General features: G+C 39.8%; 1 protein-coding gene across 3 annotated transcripts in view; it reads left to right on the forward strand.

Moving 5' to 3' along the window:
• The first annotated feature begins 10,415 nt into the window (after positions 1-10,415).
• The window catches only part of LOC138152027 (tumor necrosis factor receptor superfamily member 10A-like), a 47,677-nt gene continuing 36,906 nt past the window's right edge, over positions 10,416-21,186 (forward strand). For 2 of the 3 annotated variants that reach the window (XM_069075668.1, XM_069075669.1), the window contains exon 1: positions 10,416-10,696. In XM_069075668.1, coding sequence (XP_068931769.1) covers positions 10,628-10,696 — 69 coding nt within the window. In that variant the 5' untranslated portion in view covers positions 10,416-10,627. The remainder of the gene's footprint in view (positions 10,697-21,186) is intronic. The other variant, XM_069075667.1, reaches the window with a different exon arrangement.

Below are 21,186 nucleotides of genomic sequence, written 5' to 3' on the forward strand. Positions count from 1 at the left end.
CAATTTTCAAAAGAAGAAATACAAACTGTCCACAATCAGATAAAAAATGTTCTAAATCACTAATAATTAGAGAAGTGCAAATTAAAGCAAATTTATACCTCATACCTATAAGAGTGGCAAAGATAATGAAAGAGGAAAATGACAAATTTGGAGGGTCTATGGGAAAACATATACACTAATGCACTTCTATCAGAACTGTGAATAGGAAGTCATCCTGGAAAACAATTTGGAACTATGCCCCCAAAATTAAGAAATTGTATATACCTTTTGACCCTGATATACCATTATTAGGACTATATCCCAAAGAAATAAAAGAAAGAGTAAAAGGATCTATATTATAAAATATTTATAGCATCTCTTTTCATGATAGCCAAAAATTGAAAACTAAGGGGAACTTGTCTTCTCACTGATTTTTCTAAAATGCAGATCTGATTTTACCATATCTGCCCAACATCACCCCATAATAAACTCCAGTGACTTCTACTGTCTCCAGAAGCAAATACAAAATGCTCTTTTTGACATTCAATGCCCTTCATTATCTAGCCCTCTCCTAACTTTCCAGTTTTCTTATATCTTACTCCCCAATTTACTTGGAGTGACATAGGCTTCCTGGCTGTTTCAGGAACAAGACACTCCCTCTCTTGACTTAGGCATTTTTGTCTGGCTATCCCCTATGCCTGGAACTCTAACTTTTGTGACAACTACTAACCTCCCTGACTTCCTTTCAGTCCCAACTAAAAACCTAGCTTCTGTAGGAAGCCTCTCTTACTTAACCCCTCTTAATTCCAGTGCTTTCTCTCTTTTATTCATTTATTTGTTCCTTCCTTAGTTCATTAGTTGGTTTGTTTATTCATTCGTTTGTTTATTTATTTACTTATTTGTTCATTTATTTATCCTATTTATACTTCACTTTGTACATATTTATTTGCATGTTTTCTCCCCAATTAGATTATAAGCTCCTTGAGGTCAGAGACTATTTTTTCCTCTTTTTTATCCCCAGGACTTAGCACAGTACCTAGCACATAGAAGGTACTTAATACATGTTTATGGAATGGATGAAAGGCTTAATGGCTTCTGATATATAAATATATTTGTGCCACAATCAAGGATAACATGAACTATTTCAGAGGAAATTAGGAACATTTTTATGAACTGATGCATAGTGAAATAAACAGAATTAAGGGGCAATTTATACAATGAAAAAGAACATTATAAAGGAAAACAACTCTGAAAGATTCTAGAATGCTGGTAAATGCAGTGATGAGCCACAAATGAAGATGAAATACAATATTCACCTGAAATAGAGGTGATGGACTTAGAATTCAGAAAGATCTATGCATTTTTAGACAAAACTAAGGGAGTAATTTGTTTTGCCAGACTATGAAGAAAATATTAATGGACTTTCTTTTTTTTTAATTGTTTAATGAGGGAGGGAATAGTAGAAGAGATGGATTAGTAAAAATACTCAGAAAAACAAGCATGTAGGAAATGAAATTTAAAAAACTTTTTTAGGTAGTAAAATTTATCAAAGCATTTCAAGGAAACAAAGTGAAACTGAAAATGGTTAATTAACAGCTATGTAACATTGGAGCTCATTTATTATTTACAAGTTTCACTTTGGAAAGTACCTATTAATCAGCATTACAAATAATCAAAAGGAGTGGAACCCATTATAGAAATGACATTGTTTTACTCTTCAAGTACAAGATTACTGAAAACCTGCTACCTACTAAGTGCCTGCTTCTTTAGAAGTAGAACTAATATATTTTAAATATGTGGAAGTATAATAAAGTTATAATATAACTTTCAAAAAATAAGATATACAAAGAAGAGTAACTTTTACTTAAATGAGAAATTAAGCAAAAATTACTTTCGTAGCACATTTAGGCAATTTTCCCCCTTAAAAAAACCAGCAAATGTCTGTTTGCTCCCCCCCAAAAAACCACCTAAATGCCTTTTCATTTAAGTTGCATATTCTCAGGCTAGTAAAAATAAAATCATGTAATTAGGATTTCCAGAGCTTTAAGAGCCCATCTTCACTGTAGATAGCAATCAGATTCTTATGGGGATGTTGAGGGATGCCAATTACATCCTTTTCATGAACTTTCAGAGTTCTTTTCAGTTTGCCAGTTACTGTGCTGAAACAGTACAGAAGTTAAAATCATTTATCAAGCATCTCCTATGTGCTAGGCAATATGCTAAATGCTGGGAATCAAGAGTGCAGAGACAAAAATGAAGCAGTCTCTGTCTTCGAGGACCTTTATTTCTATCTAGGAGACAACATGTATATGTACAAATATGAAATATACACAAGATAAATACAAGACACTTTTAGGGGGAAGGCACTAAGCTACTCTGTGGATCAAGAAAGGCTTCATATAGAACAAGCAGAGCTTTGAAAGAAATAAGAGAATCTAAGAGTCAGAGGGAAGGAAGGCATTCATCCCAGAAAGGAGGACAGCCAGTGCAAAGTCAAAAAATTGGGAGGTGACATTCTATGTGTGAGAAACAGCAAGAAGGCCAGTTTGGTTGAACAGAAGAGTACAAGAAAGGGGGTGATTTAAAATAGAACTTGGGTTGGCTGACTGGGGCCATTGGTAATAGGCTTTAAAAGCCAGAGGGCTGGATGACCCCTAAAGTCCCTTCCAGCTGTGAAATTTGTCAGTTCATTTTTTTTTCTTCAAAAACTGCCTTGAGAATTAAAAAAAAAAAAAACCTGGAAAGACTTAGATGAACTGATGTTGAATGAAGATAGAAGAACCAGGAAAATATTCTACATAGTAACAGTAACATTGTACAATGATCAGCTATGATTGACTTAGTTCTTCTCAGAATACAATGATCCAGGACAATTTCAAGACTTGTGATGGATATCCACATCCAGAGAAAGAACTAATGGAGTCTGAATGTAGATTGAAGCATATTATCTTCACTTTTTTTCATTGTTTTTTCCTTTTGTTCTGTTTCTTATTTCACAAAATGACTAATGTGGAAATATATTTTACATGGATTGAGCATTGTAATATAATGCCAAGGAAAGACAACTTCCCAAGGTTCAGAATACCAGCATAGGTGCTCTCCATTTTATTCAGTGACCAACCAAGAACAGAGAAGATCAAAACATGACATCATTCAAAATACAGCATTTACTAAGTGTGATTAAATAATCTCCAAGGACTACCCCACCCCAGGACCTTCCAATCATTCAATCAATTACAAAGTCCCTGGTCTAAATACTTCTCCACCCCTAGGCTATACCTTCATTTAGTCCACCACAAAGCTCCTCTTCTCAAATGGAGATTAGTTTCCAAACATAAGTAAAGCACCTTCATTTGTCAATCACAGAGCACAAAAAGGTCAAAAGTTCCCCACCCCTGGATCACAATTGAATCTACCCCAGAGTTACATCAAGTCCAAGCACAGCACTTAATACCCAAAAGGAGGTCTTTTCTTCATCTTGACACGAGGCAAGTTCTCAGCAATCTTAGTTCCTGGGGAGACAAGGCTTAGCAAGGTCACAAGATAAATTGCCAGTCCCTTCATTAATTCATCCTCTGTCTGTAGAACAGTCCTAGAACCCCTGAAAACATTAACAAAACCCTCTCCTAGGATTTCTGTAAACATACAACAAGAAAATCCTTCTTCAGGGCTTCTGAACCAACAGCAAGGTTCCCAGACCCTTGCAACAACAGCACTGTCCTTCACCAGTGGACAGTATTCACTCTGTCTGCAGGACAGTCTCCAGACCCCTGCAACAACAGCACTGTCCTTCACCAGTGGACAGTATTCACTCTCTGTCTGCAGGACAGTCTCAGGGCTTCTTAACCAAAAGCCAGGTTCCAGGACTTCTTCAACAGGACAGTCTTTCACCAGTGGACAAATCTGGCAAAACAACATCAAAACAGACAGACAAAGTACCAGCAAAACAGCCATGTCTCCTCAGTCCTTGGCAGCTCAGGGGGCAGGTCTCAAAAGTCCAGGGCGATTCAAAGTGGCCCCAGCAATCCTTCTCAGTCTCTCTCTCTGCCTCCACGTGGGTGCTGCTTCCAAAAAGTCCTTCTGCCTCTCTCTTGTCTCTCCAAATCTACGTCACCAGCTCCTCCCAGTTCAGGACTTTCTTTTCACATCAACAAGTCCATCCCACAGGTGGGATTAACAAGCTCTGGGTTTTAACACAATCAATTTGAAAACCAAGCCAATACAGGGGAATCTTTAATTGCCATTACTATCACAAGCATGTATAACCTATATCAGATTGCTTGCCATCTTGGGGAGGTAGGAGGGAAGGGACAGTGTGAAAAAATTTGGAACTCAAAATCTTTCAAAAACTGAATGCTGAAAGTTGTCTTTACATATAATTAGAAAAAATAAAATACTATTGGGGTAGGAGAAAGATGGGGAGAAAAATTGTAACTCAAAATCTTGTGGAAATGAAGGCTGAAAACTAAAAATAAATAAATAAATTTTAAAAAATAAAATACTATTAAAAAGAAAGAAAAAAACTGCCTTGATGGAAGATGTTTAAGTAGGCTGTTACTATAATCCAAATATATTTCATTTCCTATGGATTGTTAGGTTCTAAGGAAACTGGAATAACATCTGAACATAACAGGTGATACAGATAATATTTACAGTATAAGTTCTCAAAAGGGAAAGATTGATAAAGAATGGAGTATCATAGAAATGTCAAAGCTTTAAAAGTGGGTCTTAGAGGCTTTCTCATCTAACTATTGTTGACTTCATTAATTCTAGGTGCCCTGGGCAAATGGCTATTCATAGAAACCTTTAACGGGACCCAGGACTTGAGTTAGGCCCTAGCCTAAAGGATGGCTATTCAACTAGGAAGAAAAGATAGAAACAAACCCCACCCCTCCACCCACTTGAAAATTATTTTTAATTTCATATCCATCTTGCATTTACTTATCTGTGTAAATGTTATATTCCCACTCTGTGATTTGAATCTGCACCCTAGAAGTCTCTGTAGCAGTTTTGGGCAGGAAAAGAGGTTGCCTCTGGGTTTAGTTCTCTTGCCCTGTAATAATTCATGCAGTCTCCCAGTCTCCTTCCCTAGATAAGTCCCTTTCAGCCCCCATATCTGGGTCAGAAGGTCTTTGTACAGCTGGTGGACCATCTCTTTTCCTCAGACTTTGCCTAAAAGAGTGCCTCTCAGCAGTTCTCTTCACCTACTCATTAGAAAGTCTAACTAATTCTCCTGTGGCAATGCACAGTTGTGGTGAATAATCCTAATAGGGACCCCTCCATTCTCTGGGGCTGTTTTATAAACAGGCAAGCTGCTAGTCTTTAGACCACTTTGCATGTATAAGTCAGCTAACTTGTGAGCCCCTTGAATACCAAGTTTTCTCCATAGAACTCTATCTTCTGGTTGAAAGTCTTTGAGACCATATCTTAGCATCATATCTTTTGTTTCTTGTCTCTGATCAGAGCTGAACCCTATGCCTAGTTGGTACCGTCTCTTTCAGTTTTCCCCTTCAGTCTCTCCTTCAACTAAGGGATGTGCTGTGAGTGCCTACATCACCTCCTTCACCTAACTTGGCTGCCAGACGAGGTGTGGACAAACAAGGTAGTAATGATACTTAGTGTGAGCCATTATCAATCCCTAGTTCAAGTGTAGGAGGAGAAAGATCAGTCCGTGACAAGACAATTAGGACTATTAGACCAGTCACTAAGGCTAAGTTATAATGTTACAGGTAAATCTGAAGATAGAGTTACAGATATATCTAGGTGACACGTGAAAAGTCCTTTGTATACAATTTCATGTTTACTTTTGCAATATGAATTATCACATGTTTCAATAGGTTTATTTCTTAATTTGCTGTGATGTTCATTTGGCTTTTTTTGTGTTCTGTTCATGCTGTTAATTGTTTTCTGTAAAGGTTACTGCTAATAGTTAAATTGCATTTTACATATAGGCCTATTGATAGTGTTATTGTTGCTGCTAGCTAGCATCACTTTGTTAGTCGTGTATTGCTTTTGCTTGACTGTTGTACACTGTGGATGTCCATGAATTTCTGAAATGTATATGTGTATGTAATTAGGCATGTTGTCACTGTAGCATTCTCCCAGGTGATGCTCAGTACAATGCCTTGTCTACTGCATGTGCTGTCAGTGTGTATGGGTGTACAAGTGTTCAGGGAAAATGAGAAGCTCTGGTAGAGGGTTGCCAAGCCCTTTTTCAGGGCTGCTTTCCATCTTTGCTATTCACCTGCCACCCAACTCTCCCCCGTGGCTCCACGAAACAGTAGCATGCACAGTGACCACATCCCAGTAAACCATTTCAGCAGACAGGCCAAACCAGTATGAGGGTAACTGAGGGGCTTCAGACCACCAGTGAGTTAGGGGCTTGTCTACCCCAAGCATGTGAAGACTTCACTAGTAGAATAGACAAGTGCAAACGATTTGTTCCAACAAGCCATGAAGGTGGTGGAAGCAGGTACAGTGGAGCACTTAGATCTTGGTTAGACATCAAAGACACCAAGGCCATCCACTGCATCCCAAGCCATCATTAGTTATCTTGACTTTTGTCTTGCCACTGGACTCTGATGACTCTGGAAGAGAGAGTGAGGCCAATGACTTGGTGCAGCTCTCTGCCTCACTTAAATCTAATATATACACCAAGTTAAAAGACATCACTCATACCATTTTTACATACCTCAAAGTCCTGTGGCAACAAGCAAGTGATGATGCAACAGGTGCAGATACACTGGGAGCTGTAGTCACAGCCCTGCACAGGGTGGCCCAGGTTAAAGGGTTATCTTGTCACTGGACTAAAGCAGTAGTGGGATTTGGCAGCTCCCTGGATGTCTGAACAGTCTTTTCTAAGGACCACACTACTCACCTCCTGGCATGAAGAAGGCCTATTTACTAAGTCAGGTGGGGATCACCCTGGAGGATCACTCTCACACACACACACACACACACAAATGTACAAAAACTTTTGCGAAGATGATTTCATGTACCATTGGTACATGGAATATGTGCACACTTATAGACAACATGAATTCCAGTAGTATGAAATCCAGTAGACCTGAAAGACAAACAGCTCTTGTTGTGAGAGAATTCAGTAGGTATCATAGCCAAAAAGCAGCCCTGAGTGAAATAAGGCTGGCAAAAGAAGGCTAGCTTACCAAAGTTGGAGCCAGATTCATGTCTTTTTGGAGTGGCCACAGAGAAGCTGGCATAGTTTTCAGAATCAAATCAAATCTAATCTAGTCAATAAGTTTGTATGTCTCCCAAAAGGAGTGAACAATAGGCTCGTGATAATGTGATTGCCACTTGCAGGAAAGTGCCATGATACCATCATCAATGTATATGATTCCACCGTGATGAACCCTTATGAGATCAAAGAAACATTTTATGAAGATCTGAAGACCCTCATCATCAATGTGCTGAAAGAGGACAAACTTATAATTCTGGGTGACTGTAATGATAGATTAGGCTCAGACTACCAGACATGGCAGGGAGTCCTTGGGAACCATAGAGTTGGAAACAGTAACAGCAATGGTCACCTACTGTTGAAGACTTGTACATCTCATGACCTTCTCATAATCAACACTCTTCCATTTGCCTAAACACAATAAAGCTTTGTGGATGCATCTTTAGAGCAAATATTGGCATTTAATAGATGATATTATTGTAAGGAAAAAAGATAGGATTGAGAGTAACAAAGACGATGTGTGGTGCAGGATGCTGAATATAGACATCCTCTCCAAGCTAAACATTTGCATTGGTGGCCCCAATGCAAGATGACTACCAGAAGACTTAATGCCAACAGTTTAGAGCACCTCTCCCAGCAAGAACAGTTTGTTGATAACCTGGAGGAAAAGCTTAGCCAACAGTAGGCAACAGTGGAGCAGAAAAAGGAGAGGTCAGCCTTCAGAGATTTGTTGTATAGCACTGTATATATTCGTTTGGGCAAGAACACTCAGAAATATCATGAACGGGATTGGTTTGATAGAAATGATGGGGAAAATCAGAAGTTACTAAATAAAAAACAAGAACGTCACAGGTTTACCAGCAGAATAGTTCTCCCATCTCTAAGACACAGCATTTAACTCCATTGAAAGTGAAGTGCAAAGTTTAGAAAGATGCGGGATTCTTGGCTAAGTAAGAAGACAGATGAAATTCAGCTTTATGCTGAGAGTAACAATCCAAGGTGCTTTTATGTTGCCCTGACAGATATTTATGGGCCAAAGACCTATGGTACATCTCAACTACTCAGTGCTGATGGAGCCACATTGATCAGTGATCCTAGAGAGATTGGCTAAATATTTCCATAGTGTTTTCAACAGACTGTCATCAACCAATGCTGAAGCCATTGACCATATACCTCAAGTTGAAGTCAATCCCTCTCTAGCTGAACTTCCAACTGAAGGAATTTTGAATTAGGGTCCTCTCATGTGGCAAAGTATCTGGTGCTGATTCCATTCCAACTGAGATTTATAAGGCATGGGGCCCACTGCTCATAGAAAAGCTGACTGAAATCTTGCAGGTCATAAGGCAAGAGGAGGTTATCTCCCAGGAGTTCAAGGATGCCTCCATCGTCCATCTTCAAAAAGGAAAAGGAAATAGGTTGTCCTGTGACAATCCTATGCAGTTCTCTCTCTTAGTCATTGATGGCAAGATTCTTGCCAGAATCACCCTTAATAGACTGATCCTTCAATTGGAAGAGAGTCATCTACCAGCGTGGCTTCATAAAAGCCAAGGAACAGTCAACATGATATTTGCTGCCTGACAACTCCAGGAGAAATGCCAGGAGCAGAACAGGGGACTGTATGCAACAATTATCAATCTGACCAAGGTCTTTGATACTGTCAGTCATGAGGGCTTGTGGAAGATCATTTGGTTGACTGGACAAGTTCATCAGTATTGTAATTCAGTTCTATGACTAGATGTTTGCACAGGTTCTGGATAATGGATGATGCTCTCATGCTTTCCCAGTCACCAATGGAATGAAGCAGAGCTGTGTGCTTGTCCCATACTTTTTTAGCACAGTGTTTCCAGTGATGTTGTCAGATGCCTTCAGCTTGGATAAAAATGCCAGAAATGCCAGCTACCACACTGATGGCAAATTATTTAACTTGAAAAAGGTACAAGTCAAGGCTAAAGAGGAGGGAGCATTGGTATATGACTTTTTGTTTGCATATGATTGTGCACTCAGTGCAGCCTCTGAAGCTGAGGTGAACAAAGTATGGATCGATTCTCTGCTGCTTGTGCTCTTTTGGCCTAACAATTAACACCAAGAAAACACAGCCTGCACAACACCATTCAATGTAGAACCAACAGCAAATGGAGAAATTGTGAATGCTGTATCGACAGCATTCGGCAGTATACTTTTTAGGGATGTCCACATAGATGATGAGGTTGACACATGCATTGCCAGAGCTAGCTCAGTTTTTGGGAGGCTTAGAAGAAAAGTGTGGGAGAGAAGAGGTATTAGGCTGACTACCAAACTGAAGGTCATCGGAGCCATTGTGCTGACCTTATTATTGTATGCCTATGAAACCTGGACAGTCTACCAGCACTGTATCAAGAACTGGAATCATTTCCATTTGACTTTTCTTAGGAAGATTCTGAAGATCACCTGGGAAGATACTGCCAGGACACTGAGGTCCTTTCTGGAGCTGACCTGCCAATCATTCAAGCCTTACTGTAACTAGTGCAACTCCAATGGGCTTGCTATGTTGTTTGAATGCTAAATGTAAGTTTGCTTAAAGACTATTTTAAGGAGAACTCACACAAGTTTAAGTGCTCACACGAAGGTCAGACGTAGCCATTCAAGGACACTCTCAAGATCTCTCTGAAGAACTCTGGAATCTATTGTGAGAAGCAGGAGGTTCTGATATAAGTGTGACTACATCAAAGAAAGTGCGGGGCTCTATGAGCAAAGAATTGCAGTAGTTCAAAAGAAATGTGAGATGCACAAATTTAGAAACATCTCTATTCCATGTAAACTATTTGTGCCTGACATGTGGTGGAATCTTCCAAGACCGTTCCAAGTTCCTATTGGTCTCATCAGCCACAATCAGACACACTGTACCTTGATCCCAAAATAGTGGTGTCATTTTGGTCCTCCTCGAGAAAGGACAACAATCTTATGTTGTTTTCTTGACTCAGTTTTCTTCAAATTGCACACTCCCTATATACGACAAACATATTTTCTAAGCACAAATACTTTGGGGCTTCAAATCCCTGAGCTCCACTCTGGTCGCGTATCTCCCACCTGTCAAATTCTAAACCTTCTCTAACTTATCGCGAATCTCATAAACTCTGTACATCGGTTTCATCAGACGACTGAATTGTCTTCCGCAATCTAAGGAATCTCCAGAGAACCCCTCCCCCATGTGTTCCGAACCAATGGAGCTTTTTTCGGCCCACTCAGACTCCTCCTACTTCGTGATGTGACTGGTGGGAACCCTGGGAAGATAAAGTTGGGCTCGCACTCTGAGTATCTCCTCAGAATCGAGAGGTCTTCTAGCTTGTGCTTCTGAGTCTAGCGGGTTGCAGGCTGCTGTGCTGAATTCGAGAGGGGCGCAGGTTGCTCACTTGGACAGAATCGAACGTGGTCGGTCTGGGCATCACCTGGAGCCCCTGGGAGCTCCCCAGGGGGATGATCTACGCCACGGCTTCGCTATGCCGGGTCCCTGTGAAGGACCTCCCTCTCTTTTTCCTGTACTTGGTGAGTCAACTAACGTGTCCCCCCCCTCCCCCCCCTCCCTTTCGTGAGCAGTGTTCTCGAGGCGCGGGGCGGCGAGTCTGTAACTTAGAAGTTAGACTGGGCGGCTGTGGGTGCCTGGCTAGCGGTCTGTTACCACAATTGCTTCCCTTTCTCTTTTCCACTTGTGTCCCCTGGTCATTAAACTCATCCTTCCATCCAGGGCAAGTCCAGGCATAACACGCTCCGGTCTTGCTGAGGAGACTGGTGACCCAGGCTGATGTGACCGAAAACTTTGCCGCCTTTGTGGGGAAACATGGGGATGGGAGGGTAGCTACTCTCGTGACTCCAGGTGAAGTGGAGAAGGCATCGTGGCTTCTTGGAAAGAGCACTGGGTTTGGAGCGCCGTCTGGGCTTCCTCACTTGTAAAATGAGACGGTGGTAAAAAAAAATAAATAAATAATGTCGCGGCAATACCAGATCTAGGATTTTACAGTGGAAGGGTTTTCTGCCTAGCAGGATCGAGAGTCAGGTGTTTCCTTTAGGAGAACTTTTGAGGGAGGGAACAGCTCCCCAAGTCCCAGCTGTGATTTAAAAGAATTTTTACTCACCCCCTTACTCTTTCTTCACCAATTCCCCCACCCTATACCGACGCACGTATGCCTTCAGCTTTTCATTTCAAAGCGGATGGGGGAGGGTGAAAGTGCCCAGGAAATTCGTAATCTTCTGGAGGATGACTCATTTGGTGAAAAAAAAAAATGACTCCTGAGAAGGCCCTGAAACTTGCTCAGAGAAACCAAAAAATGTGGCAGTTTTCTGTCCCAAGTTCTGAATGGAACCCTTGCTGTGCCAAGGGAGAGATAAAGGTGCCAGATTTGGAGCCAGCAAGACCTGGATTTAAATCATAATCCCTGACAGGGATAAATGTGTGACTTTAGGCAAGTCCCTTAAAAATTGGTGATCATAATTTCCTCCTATTAAATGGGGATAAGAATACCTGTACTTAATTAAAGGAGTATTTTTTGTTATTGATCTTTTACTGGACCTGTTGTTTCTGAGATAAAATTTATTAAAACATTTATGAAATTTATAAAAATACTTCTGAGGAATTTCCTTTATGGTTGAAGATCAGCATTTCTAGAATTAATCAATCAACAGGCTTTTATTAAGTGTTTACTGAGTTCAAGTCACTGTGCCAAGCCCTGGAGATATATAGAAAGGCAAAATTGCTGTCTCTGCCCTCAAGGAGCTCCCATTCTAATAGGGGAAACAATGTAAATGATTATGTATAGATAAGATTTTATATGTATGTGTGCATTTACACAAAGGGCATATTTTGAAGGTAATCTCAGAAGGAGGGCAGTTAGGTGGTACAGTGGATAGAGCACCAAGCCTGGAGTCAGGAAGACCTGAGTTCAAATTTGGCCTCAGACACTTACTAGCCGTTTGACCCCAGGTAAGTCACTTAACTCTATTTGCCTTGGTTTCCTCATCTGTAAAATGAGCTGGAGAAGGAAAGGACAAATCACTCCAGGATTTTTGCCAAGAAAACCCCAAATTGGGTCACAAAGTCAGATACGAATGAAAACAACTGAATCACCACAACAAAACATCTCAGAAGGAAAGCACTAGCAGCAGCAGTGATTGGGAAAGGCATTTTGTAGAAGTGGGGATTTGAGCTCTCTTGAAGGTATAGCCTGGGAAGCTAGGAGCTGGAGACAAAAAAAACCATCTGGTGCTGGTGAGGCACACAGTTCAAAAGGTAGGGAGCTGAGAAATGTCATTCTAGGAAGAGCAATTAGGACAGTGTGTGAAGGGGAGTAAGTGTAAGACTGATAGAGAGGTAGGAAGGGACCAGATTCTGAAGGGCTTTAAATCCCAAATGGAAGACTATGTTTTATCCCGGATATAATTGGTACCTACTGAGGTAGCTAAGTGACACAATGGTCCCTAGGCAAGTCACTTACCCTCTGTTTGCCTCAGTTTCCTCAATTGTAAAATGGGGATAATAATAGTGCCTACCTCCTAGGTTGTTCTAAATATCAAATGAAATAGTATTTGTAAAGTGTAGTACCTGGCACATAGTAGGCATTTAATGAATGCTTTTCCTTTCTCCTGACATGCACTTGAGGAAAATCACTTTCACAGTTGAGAGAATGGACAGAATTTGGAAAGACTTGAAGCAGGCAGATGCATTAGAAGACACTTATAGTAGCCCCAGGGGAGAGGTGAGGAGGATCTGAACTAGGATGGTGGCTGTGTGAATGGAGAGAATGGGACATATGTTGGTGCAAAAGGAGAAATGACAAGAGATTGTATATGTGGGGGCATGGGAAAGTGAGGTGTCTTGGTTGATCCTGGGTAACTGGGGAGATAGAGATGGCCTTGACAATAAATAGGAAAGTTGGGAAGAAAGGAGGGTTTTCCTAGTATCACACAGCCAGCATAGATGAGAGGCAGCCCTTCAAATCTCCATCAACTAAGCCATGCAGCCTCTCTTCAGGTTGATATGAGTCTCAAAGTAGATAATTGGATGCAGAGTACTTTGGAAACCTTAGATCAGCACATACATTTTAGCTATTATTAATTATTAGTTTTAATCATCATCACCAGCACCACCACCACCATCACACCACCATTGTCATCATCACCACCAGCACCGGCATTACCATCACCACTACAACCATCATCAACTCCATCATCTCTACCACCACCCACAATCAACTAGTATATGCAGTGGTCTTGTTTAGAGGTTCCCAGGAAGGCAGCATAGTAAAAAACAAAACAGAATAAAAAAAATCCATGCCCTCAAAAAACTTAGTTTATTCTACAATCAGTGATTCAATTATGTCTCATTTTGAAGGCCAAAAAGGTCTCCTTGTGAGTGTCTATAGAACAAATAAACTTGATTCCATTAATGGGTGGGGGAGGGGAATAAAGTTCAATAAGAAGTCCAGTTCAAATCCCATCTTTGAAAGGTACTGCCCCGGTGACCTTGGGCCAGTGACTCAACCTTCATGGAGTTTCCTGCTCTGTAAAATGAGGGAGTTGAATCAGATGGTGTCAAAGGTTCTGTCAGGCTCTAAATATGAGATCCTTTGATCTCAAAACAAAAGTTTTTTTTGAAGACCCAGGTAAAGACAGACTCCTTAGTTAACTATAAAGTGCTAATGTGAGCTGCTCCCATGCTGCCACAGCATGCTGGTAAATATTTAACTGCTGGTTCTGTATGCAGGACACACTTTTTATCTACATTCACATTTTCTCCATCTCTGTCTTAAATTCAGATGATGAACAATAAAACAAGCCCTGCTCTGCAGCATTTACTGATTTTCAAGGTGTGAATGCTCATGCTGAAAAAACATGAGGAGCATGGATAGGGTGAGCATAGGCTATTCCTTTGTAGCAGCTTGATGACGACTTGGATGATTTGGGGAAAGGGAAAGTTGGAGAAAAACTAAATGAAGAGTCTTTTCCAGATAAGGAAAGAGAAAACCTTAAAAATCAAAATTAAAACATCCTAAAATAGTAAAAATAAGTTTAGAGTCAGATAGAAATAATAAAAGTAGTTCAGAAGGAATATAAAAGACTTTGTCGTATTTTTCTGGAAAAGTCAGTGGGCTACTCATACTAATGAGAGGGAAGGATAGAAGATGGACAGATTATCCCAGGGGAGATGCCTACAATCTTTTCTGGTGAATGGAAGTTGGTGTATAGCTGTTGTGCAACTTCTGGGAATGCTGCTGAGATTTTGCTCCCCTGGAGAGGTTCAGAGTAGCTAGCTGAGCAGTCCGTATGTATTTTTAAGACAGTCAGAGCAGGATATGCTGGCGGTGGTTTGTTTGCCATTTATTTCCTGACCCTACTCTATCTAGAAGTAAAAACTAATGCAACTTTGGGCTGAAGTAAACAATAATCCTGTGATATTCTGCCCTGATGACACCATAACTGTAGTGTTGATTTCAGTTCTAGAGGAGAAAAGATTACAAATCTGGAGAGGGTCCAAAGAAGGGTGATTAAAGGGGTCTTAAGATGTTGCCATATGAAAACAGGTTAAAGGAACCTTTATGTTAGTCTGGAAAAGAATAGACTTGGAGAGAGTAAAGAGACATGATTTGAAAGATTTTTTTGTTTATTTTTTTTCTGTCATGTTGCATTATTGATTTATATTGAGATTTCTATCCATTAGTACCCCCACTCATACTAACCCTGCCTTTTAGTGGAGAATTTTTTTTTGGAACCAAATAGATAATTTTACATTTATTCAGATTTCATCTTAATAGATCCTTTTAGACCCGAGCTGACCTAGTTTTACATAATGTGCAAGTTTGATAAATTTACCATCTATTCCTTTTTTCTAAGACTTAGTCATTGATAAAAAAAAAATTGTTAAGCAGCACTGGCCCCTTCTGGTCTTCCAGACCCCAGCTCAGTGAATTTAATTGAACAAATATCTCTTAAATTCAGAACACTGTGTAAGGACCACTGAGGGAGACAAAAAGTTTGGTTAAAGACCAAAGATCCTACCTTCATGGAACTTATTCTAGTAGGGGAATATTATTCCTACAAATATAACTTATGAAAGAATATTAAGAATAAGAATAGAAGCTAGAATTTATATAGTGTTGACTATGTCCTAGGAATTATGCTAAGCAATTTATAAATATTATCTCATTTGATCCTCACAACAACCCTGGGAAGTAGATACTATTTTACAGTTGAGGAAACTGAGGCCAACAGAGGTGAAATGACTTACCCAAGATCAGATAGCTAATAAGTTTGTTTATTATTATTAAATTGGTATATTATCATTTTAAAAGGTTTTAATGTTTTCCAATTACATGTAAAAACCATTTTTAACATTTTTTTTGTTCTAAATTCTTTTCCCAACCTCCTTTACCTCCCCCCCCATTGAGAAGGGAAGCAATTTGATAAAGGTTATATATGTTTGGTGATATGAATTAAATATGTATATTTATTTTTTCTTTAAAAAGATTTTTGTAACACCAATTGCCCTCCAAAAAGCAAATAAATAAATAAGAATTTTTTAAAAAATAAAAAGATTTTTTGTTACATTTTAAATAACAAACTATCTCTCTTTACCTCCCCACCCCACACTAGAGAAGACCACCATTTGACACAGATTTTATAAATACATGTAAAACCATACTATGCATACTTCTATTTGCCAGTTCTTTCTCTGGAAATGGATAGCATCTTCTTTTATAGGTCCTTTGTAGTTGAGTGTTTATACTTAGAATAATTTGGTTGTTCACAGTTGTTCTTCTAACAGTATTGCTGTTGGGGCAGCTAGGTGGCGCAGTGAGTAAAGCGCTGGCCCTGGAGTCAGGAAGGACCCAAGTTCGGTTCCAGCCTGAGACACTTAACACCCACACAAAAATACTAGCCGTGTAACCTTGGGCAAGTTACTTAACCCCAAATTGCCCTCCAAAAGGCAAAAAAAACCCAAAACAGTATTGCTGTTACTGTATAGAATGTTCTCTTGTTTCTGCTTATTTCACTTTTCATTATTTCATGCAAGTCTTTCCATGTTCTTCTAAAATCAACCAACTCATCATCTTTTTTTATAACACAGTATATGTATTCTATCACAATCATATGCCACAGCTTGTTTATCCATTCACCAGTTAATAAACATCCTTTCCATTTCTAGCCTTTCACAACCACAAAGAGAGCTGCTATAAATATTTTAGAAATACAGGTTCTTTTCCTTTTTACCTCATCACCTTGGCAAATAGACCCAAAACAGTGTTATTACTGGGTCAAAGGGTATAGGCACTTTCGTAACTCTTTGGGCATGATACCAGATTGCTCTCCAAAATAGGTGGATCAGTTCACAGTTCCACCAACAGTACATTAATGTCCAGATTTTTCCATATACCCTCCAACATTTGTCATTTTCCTCTTCTATCATTTTACCCAATCTGATAGATGTGAAATGATATCTCAAAGTTGTTTTAATTTGCAATTCTACAGTATTGATTTAGAGCATTTTTCATATGACTACATATATACAATGTACCTATTACATATGTGTATATATAGTTTTGGTTCAACGAAAAACTACCTGTTCAAATCCTTTGATATGTATATTATTCTTTTTTTTTTTTGGAGGGGGTAGGGCAGGACAATTGGGGTTAAATGACTTGCCCAAGGTCACTTGGCTAGTAAATGTTAAGTGTTTGAGGCTGGATTTGAACTCAGGTCCTCCTGACTCCAGGGCCAGTGCTTTATTCACTGCTCACCTAGCCACCCCTCATAATACGTATCTTGTTATTATTTGTCCTTCATATTCAAAGATACCAAAGTGACATCACAGTGCTGGGTCAAGGTCCAGTGTGTTTGACTGTGGCTGATTAGTTTGGAAACTTGGAAAGCTCTACCACAGGTCAAGTACAACTAGTCCATTTGGTTGGAGATGTCTCTAGATTTGCACATCATATAATAAACATATTAAGAAAGGTACAGAAAATATTATTTGTGACCCAAGTTAAAAAGAGACCACCCCTCATGCTAGTGAGGAGATCAGGAAAGAAGATAATTAAGGTAGACTCTAGAGGAGATATCAGAATTCCACAGGAAAGGAAGTGGTGTTTCAGACACAGAGAATAACATGTGCAAAGTTATGGAGGCTGGAAAGTGCCTAAATCCAACCTTACTTAGACAGCTCCATCTCCTTTTATTCTTTTTGGGGGGAAGGGAGAAGGCAAGGCAATTGGGATTAAGTGACTTGCCCAAGTTCATACAACTAGTAAGTGTCAAGTGTCTGAGGCTGGATTTGAACTGAGTCCTCCTGACTCCAAGGCCAGTGCTCTATACTGTGACACCTAACTGCCCTCTCTCCTTTTATTCTAAATTCAGCTGAGAGTGGGATTGGAGACTGTCAGGTGGGCTAGGGATAGACTAGAAGAAAGATCTTGGGGGACATGCTGAAGCAGCATAGGGTGGTAGAAACAACCTCAGCTTTGGAGTTAGAAGACCTTCATCTCTCACTCTTTTGTACCTCTTTCTGACCTTGGCTAAGCTACTTACTAGGTAATTCCTATGGACACTAGCATACTACCTTAGGTAGCTATGCTGGGAGTGGGAGAGGAAAGAGATGACGTTCCATCTGTTCAGAAGATAAGTAAATATAAAGTGATTTTAGGAAAGGGTGAGTGCAAACAGCTGGTGATCTGGAAAGTCTTCATGGTAAAAGTTGCACTTGACACTAGAAAGAGGGACTCTAAGCCTCAGGGATAAGGACAGAGTGCCTTCCAACCACTTCATCTCTCTGAACCTGCTTCCTTCTCTGTAATGGGTATAATGAAAATATGGAGGTAGTAGTCTACATTGTTCTTCTGATTCTCTTCACTCAGAATCAATTCATACAAATTTTTCAGTGTCTTTTCAAAATCATCCTTTTTCCTTGTCTCTGGCAACACAATAGCATTCCATTAAATCCTTCTACCACAATTTGTCCAGTGATTCCCAAGCTGATGGGCACACCATCAGTTTCTAGTTTTTGCTGCCACAAAAAGAGCTGCTATAAATATTTTTGTAGATACAAGACTTTTTCCTCTTTTCATTTACCTTATTAGGGATATAGACCCAGCAATGACAGGTAAGTAAAAAGCCATGCACTGTTTAGCAACTTTTTGTGCATAATTCAAATTTGTTTTGCAGAAGGGTTGAACTTATTCATGGTTTCACCAATATGCCCATTTTTCTGCAACCCCTCCAACATTTGTCATCTTTTTTTTCATTAACTAAATGATCAATCATGATTCTAGAGGACTGCTAAAGAAGGATAATGCCTGCTTTGTGACAGGTAAATGATTGACTATGCAGAATAAGATCTAAAATTTTAATTCAAAAATGTTTTAGTTAAATTATTTTAAGAAATAACATCTTTTAATGTGACCAATGTGGGAATATATTTTGCTTGACTGTGCTTATGTGATACAGTGCCCTTTTTTGCTCTGTTTCTGTCCTCCTCTCTTCCCTCACTCCCTCTCTTTACTCTCTCTTTTTCTAGGCTCCACTCTAAATCTCCAGACTTTCTCTACCATACCACAGAAGCTTCCTCACCCTGGAAATTTACATCATCCTAGACTTTTCACAGTGGAAGAACACTCTGCTCTTGTGGACCTTTTTGATTGAATGTTTCCTCCCAGAACCTCCATGTTAATGACAATGTCCAAACCAGATGTCTGCATTCCTCTCCAGGCTCATCCTCTCTTTCTGTGCCATTCAACTCCCCCCACCCCCAATCTTCTCCCAGCTTTCCCTTTTCAGTTTCCTTTGATGTGTAGGCTTTCCTTATTGACTACAATGTCCTAAAGCGAGGATTAACTTTCTTTCTGCTCATATTTGTATTCTTGGTGCTACTAGACACAGTATGTGGTACATAGTAAAACATAATAACTGCTTATTGACTTAGCTTTCCTTCCTCCCTCCTTCCCTCCCTCCTTCCCTTCCTCCTTTCCTTCCTTCCTTCCTTCCTTCCTTCCTTCCTTCCTTCCTTCCTTCCTTCCTTCCTTCCTTCCTTCCTTCCTTCCTTCCTTCCTTCCTTCCTTCCTTCCTTCCCTCCTTCCTTCTGTGAATGGAAGGAGGTGGGAGGAAGAATGAAAAAAATGAATATTTGAAAATTTAAAAAATAATTGAAAAAACTAAAATGGCAATAATACTTGAACACATTTTAAAACTACTACATAAATAACAGAGAAGAGAGAAGAAAATATAGGGTGAATTGAAAGTATAAATGCAAAGAAAGATTTAAAAAAAGGATTAGTTCTGTACCTATGGTAGGAATGAATAAAAAAGCCTTTATTTAGTACTTACTCTGTGATAACTGTTACAAGTGCTACAAAGACAGTTCCTTCCCTCAAGGAGCTTACCTTTTAATAAGGGGAGACAGCACATATGGGAAGTGATCAACGGGTTTTTGGTTTGCAAAGTTACAAGAATGGTGAGTGAAGCCACGGGGATGGAGTTTTATTGGCTAAGATTTTGAAATTGGAATGCTAAAGGGAGGAAGGGAGGAAGGGGGAGAAGAGGGCAAAGTGACTGGACAGGAAATAACCATGGAATGAAGTGAAATAAGTGGGTCACTAGCCTAGGGTTATGAGTAGTGGGATAACAAGGCAACCACCAGTCAGTATATAGAACCCCTAGGCAGGAGTTCTAGATATGAAAGGATTGAGGGCTTGGTTTCTGGGGTTTGTGGTTTGTAAATTTGAGAGATGGTTGTTCAGTGTCCTAGAGGGCATTTTTCACTTTTTCTTGAAATGATTGTTTTGTTTCTTACATAACTAGCAGCAACTTAACATAGAGAGTAGACTACATCATACTTAAAGCAAATGGTCAGACCTCTTCTGCTTTGTCCATCTGATAGGGGGGCTGTATAGAAGCTGAGGAAGCCATCACTTAGGAAGAGGCAGCAATTAAGACTCTGAATGGGAGAGTCTCGGTAGGCTTCCCAGGAAGGGAAGCCCGGAGTCCTTGGTTCTTGCATTGAAAGTGCTAGGAGCTGGTGGGGAAATTAGTCAGCAAATACCTTGGAGCCAGCTAGGTACCCTGTGTTAGGCTGTGTTAGGCACTCTAAGGAGTTTAAAATCTGTTTAATCAAACCATTGCAGTTGGAATTGAGTGAAAAGTAAGAATATTAATTGACATAGGATCCATTCAGAAAGGAAGAGCTAGAGAAATTCAAAAGAAGAGGGTGTTCTTGTTTGGGCTGGTCCAGGCAGGCTGAAGGAACAATACTGCATAGACACAGGAGCTCTGGCTCATCTGCTTCAGGCAAGTAAGACATAGCCTTATTTTACAGAGAGTGCAGTTGAAGCCTAGAGAGATTAAATCAAAGGCCCAAGGTCATATAGCTGTAATATTGGAGGAGAAACTAGAACCCAAATCTCCTGACCCTAAATGTGGTGTCTGTTATACACTAGCAAGGTGAGTTAAGGCTACTAACTCGGTGGATCATGAAGAATAATTAGAAATAAGATAGATAGCAGGAGTAAAGGGAAGGTGGTCATTATAGCCATGAAAATGTTTTATGGTTATATAATCCCACAGTGGACTTTCTTTACTGAGACCTGTGAAATGGGTAGTGCAGATATTATTGCCATTTTTAAAAAACCAGTTTAGTATAGCAGAAAGAACACTGACTGGATTCAGGAGACTTAAGTTCACCTTGTGTGACCTTGGGTAAGTCACTTAATATTTTGAGTCCTCAATTTTCGTCTTCTGTAAAATGAAGAGGGTTGAATTCTTTGGTCCCTTCCAGGGCTAGATCTATACAGAGGAACACCTGCAACTTACAGTTCTAACAAACTACGGGGGGCTACAGATACAGACATAGATAGAGATAGAGATATATAGATATAGCAATAGATAAAGATAGGTGGATAGAGATAGAGCTGGAGGAAGAAAGAGAGAAAGAAAGAAAGAAAGAAAGAAAGAAAGAAAGAAAGAAAGAAAGAAAGAAAGGAAGGAAGGAAGGAAGGAAG

The sequence above is a fragment of the Petaurus breviceps genome, unplaced genomic scaffold (genome assembly GCF_028583685.1).
Source record: "Petaurus breviceps papuanus isolate PSGF00001 unplaced genomic scaffold, PetGlider_PUasm1.0 90919, whole genome shotgun sequence".
NCBI lineage: Eukaryota > Metazoa > Chordata > Mammalia > Diprotodontia > Petauridae > Petaurus > Petaurus breviceps.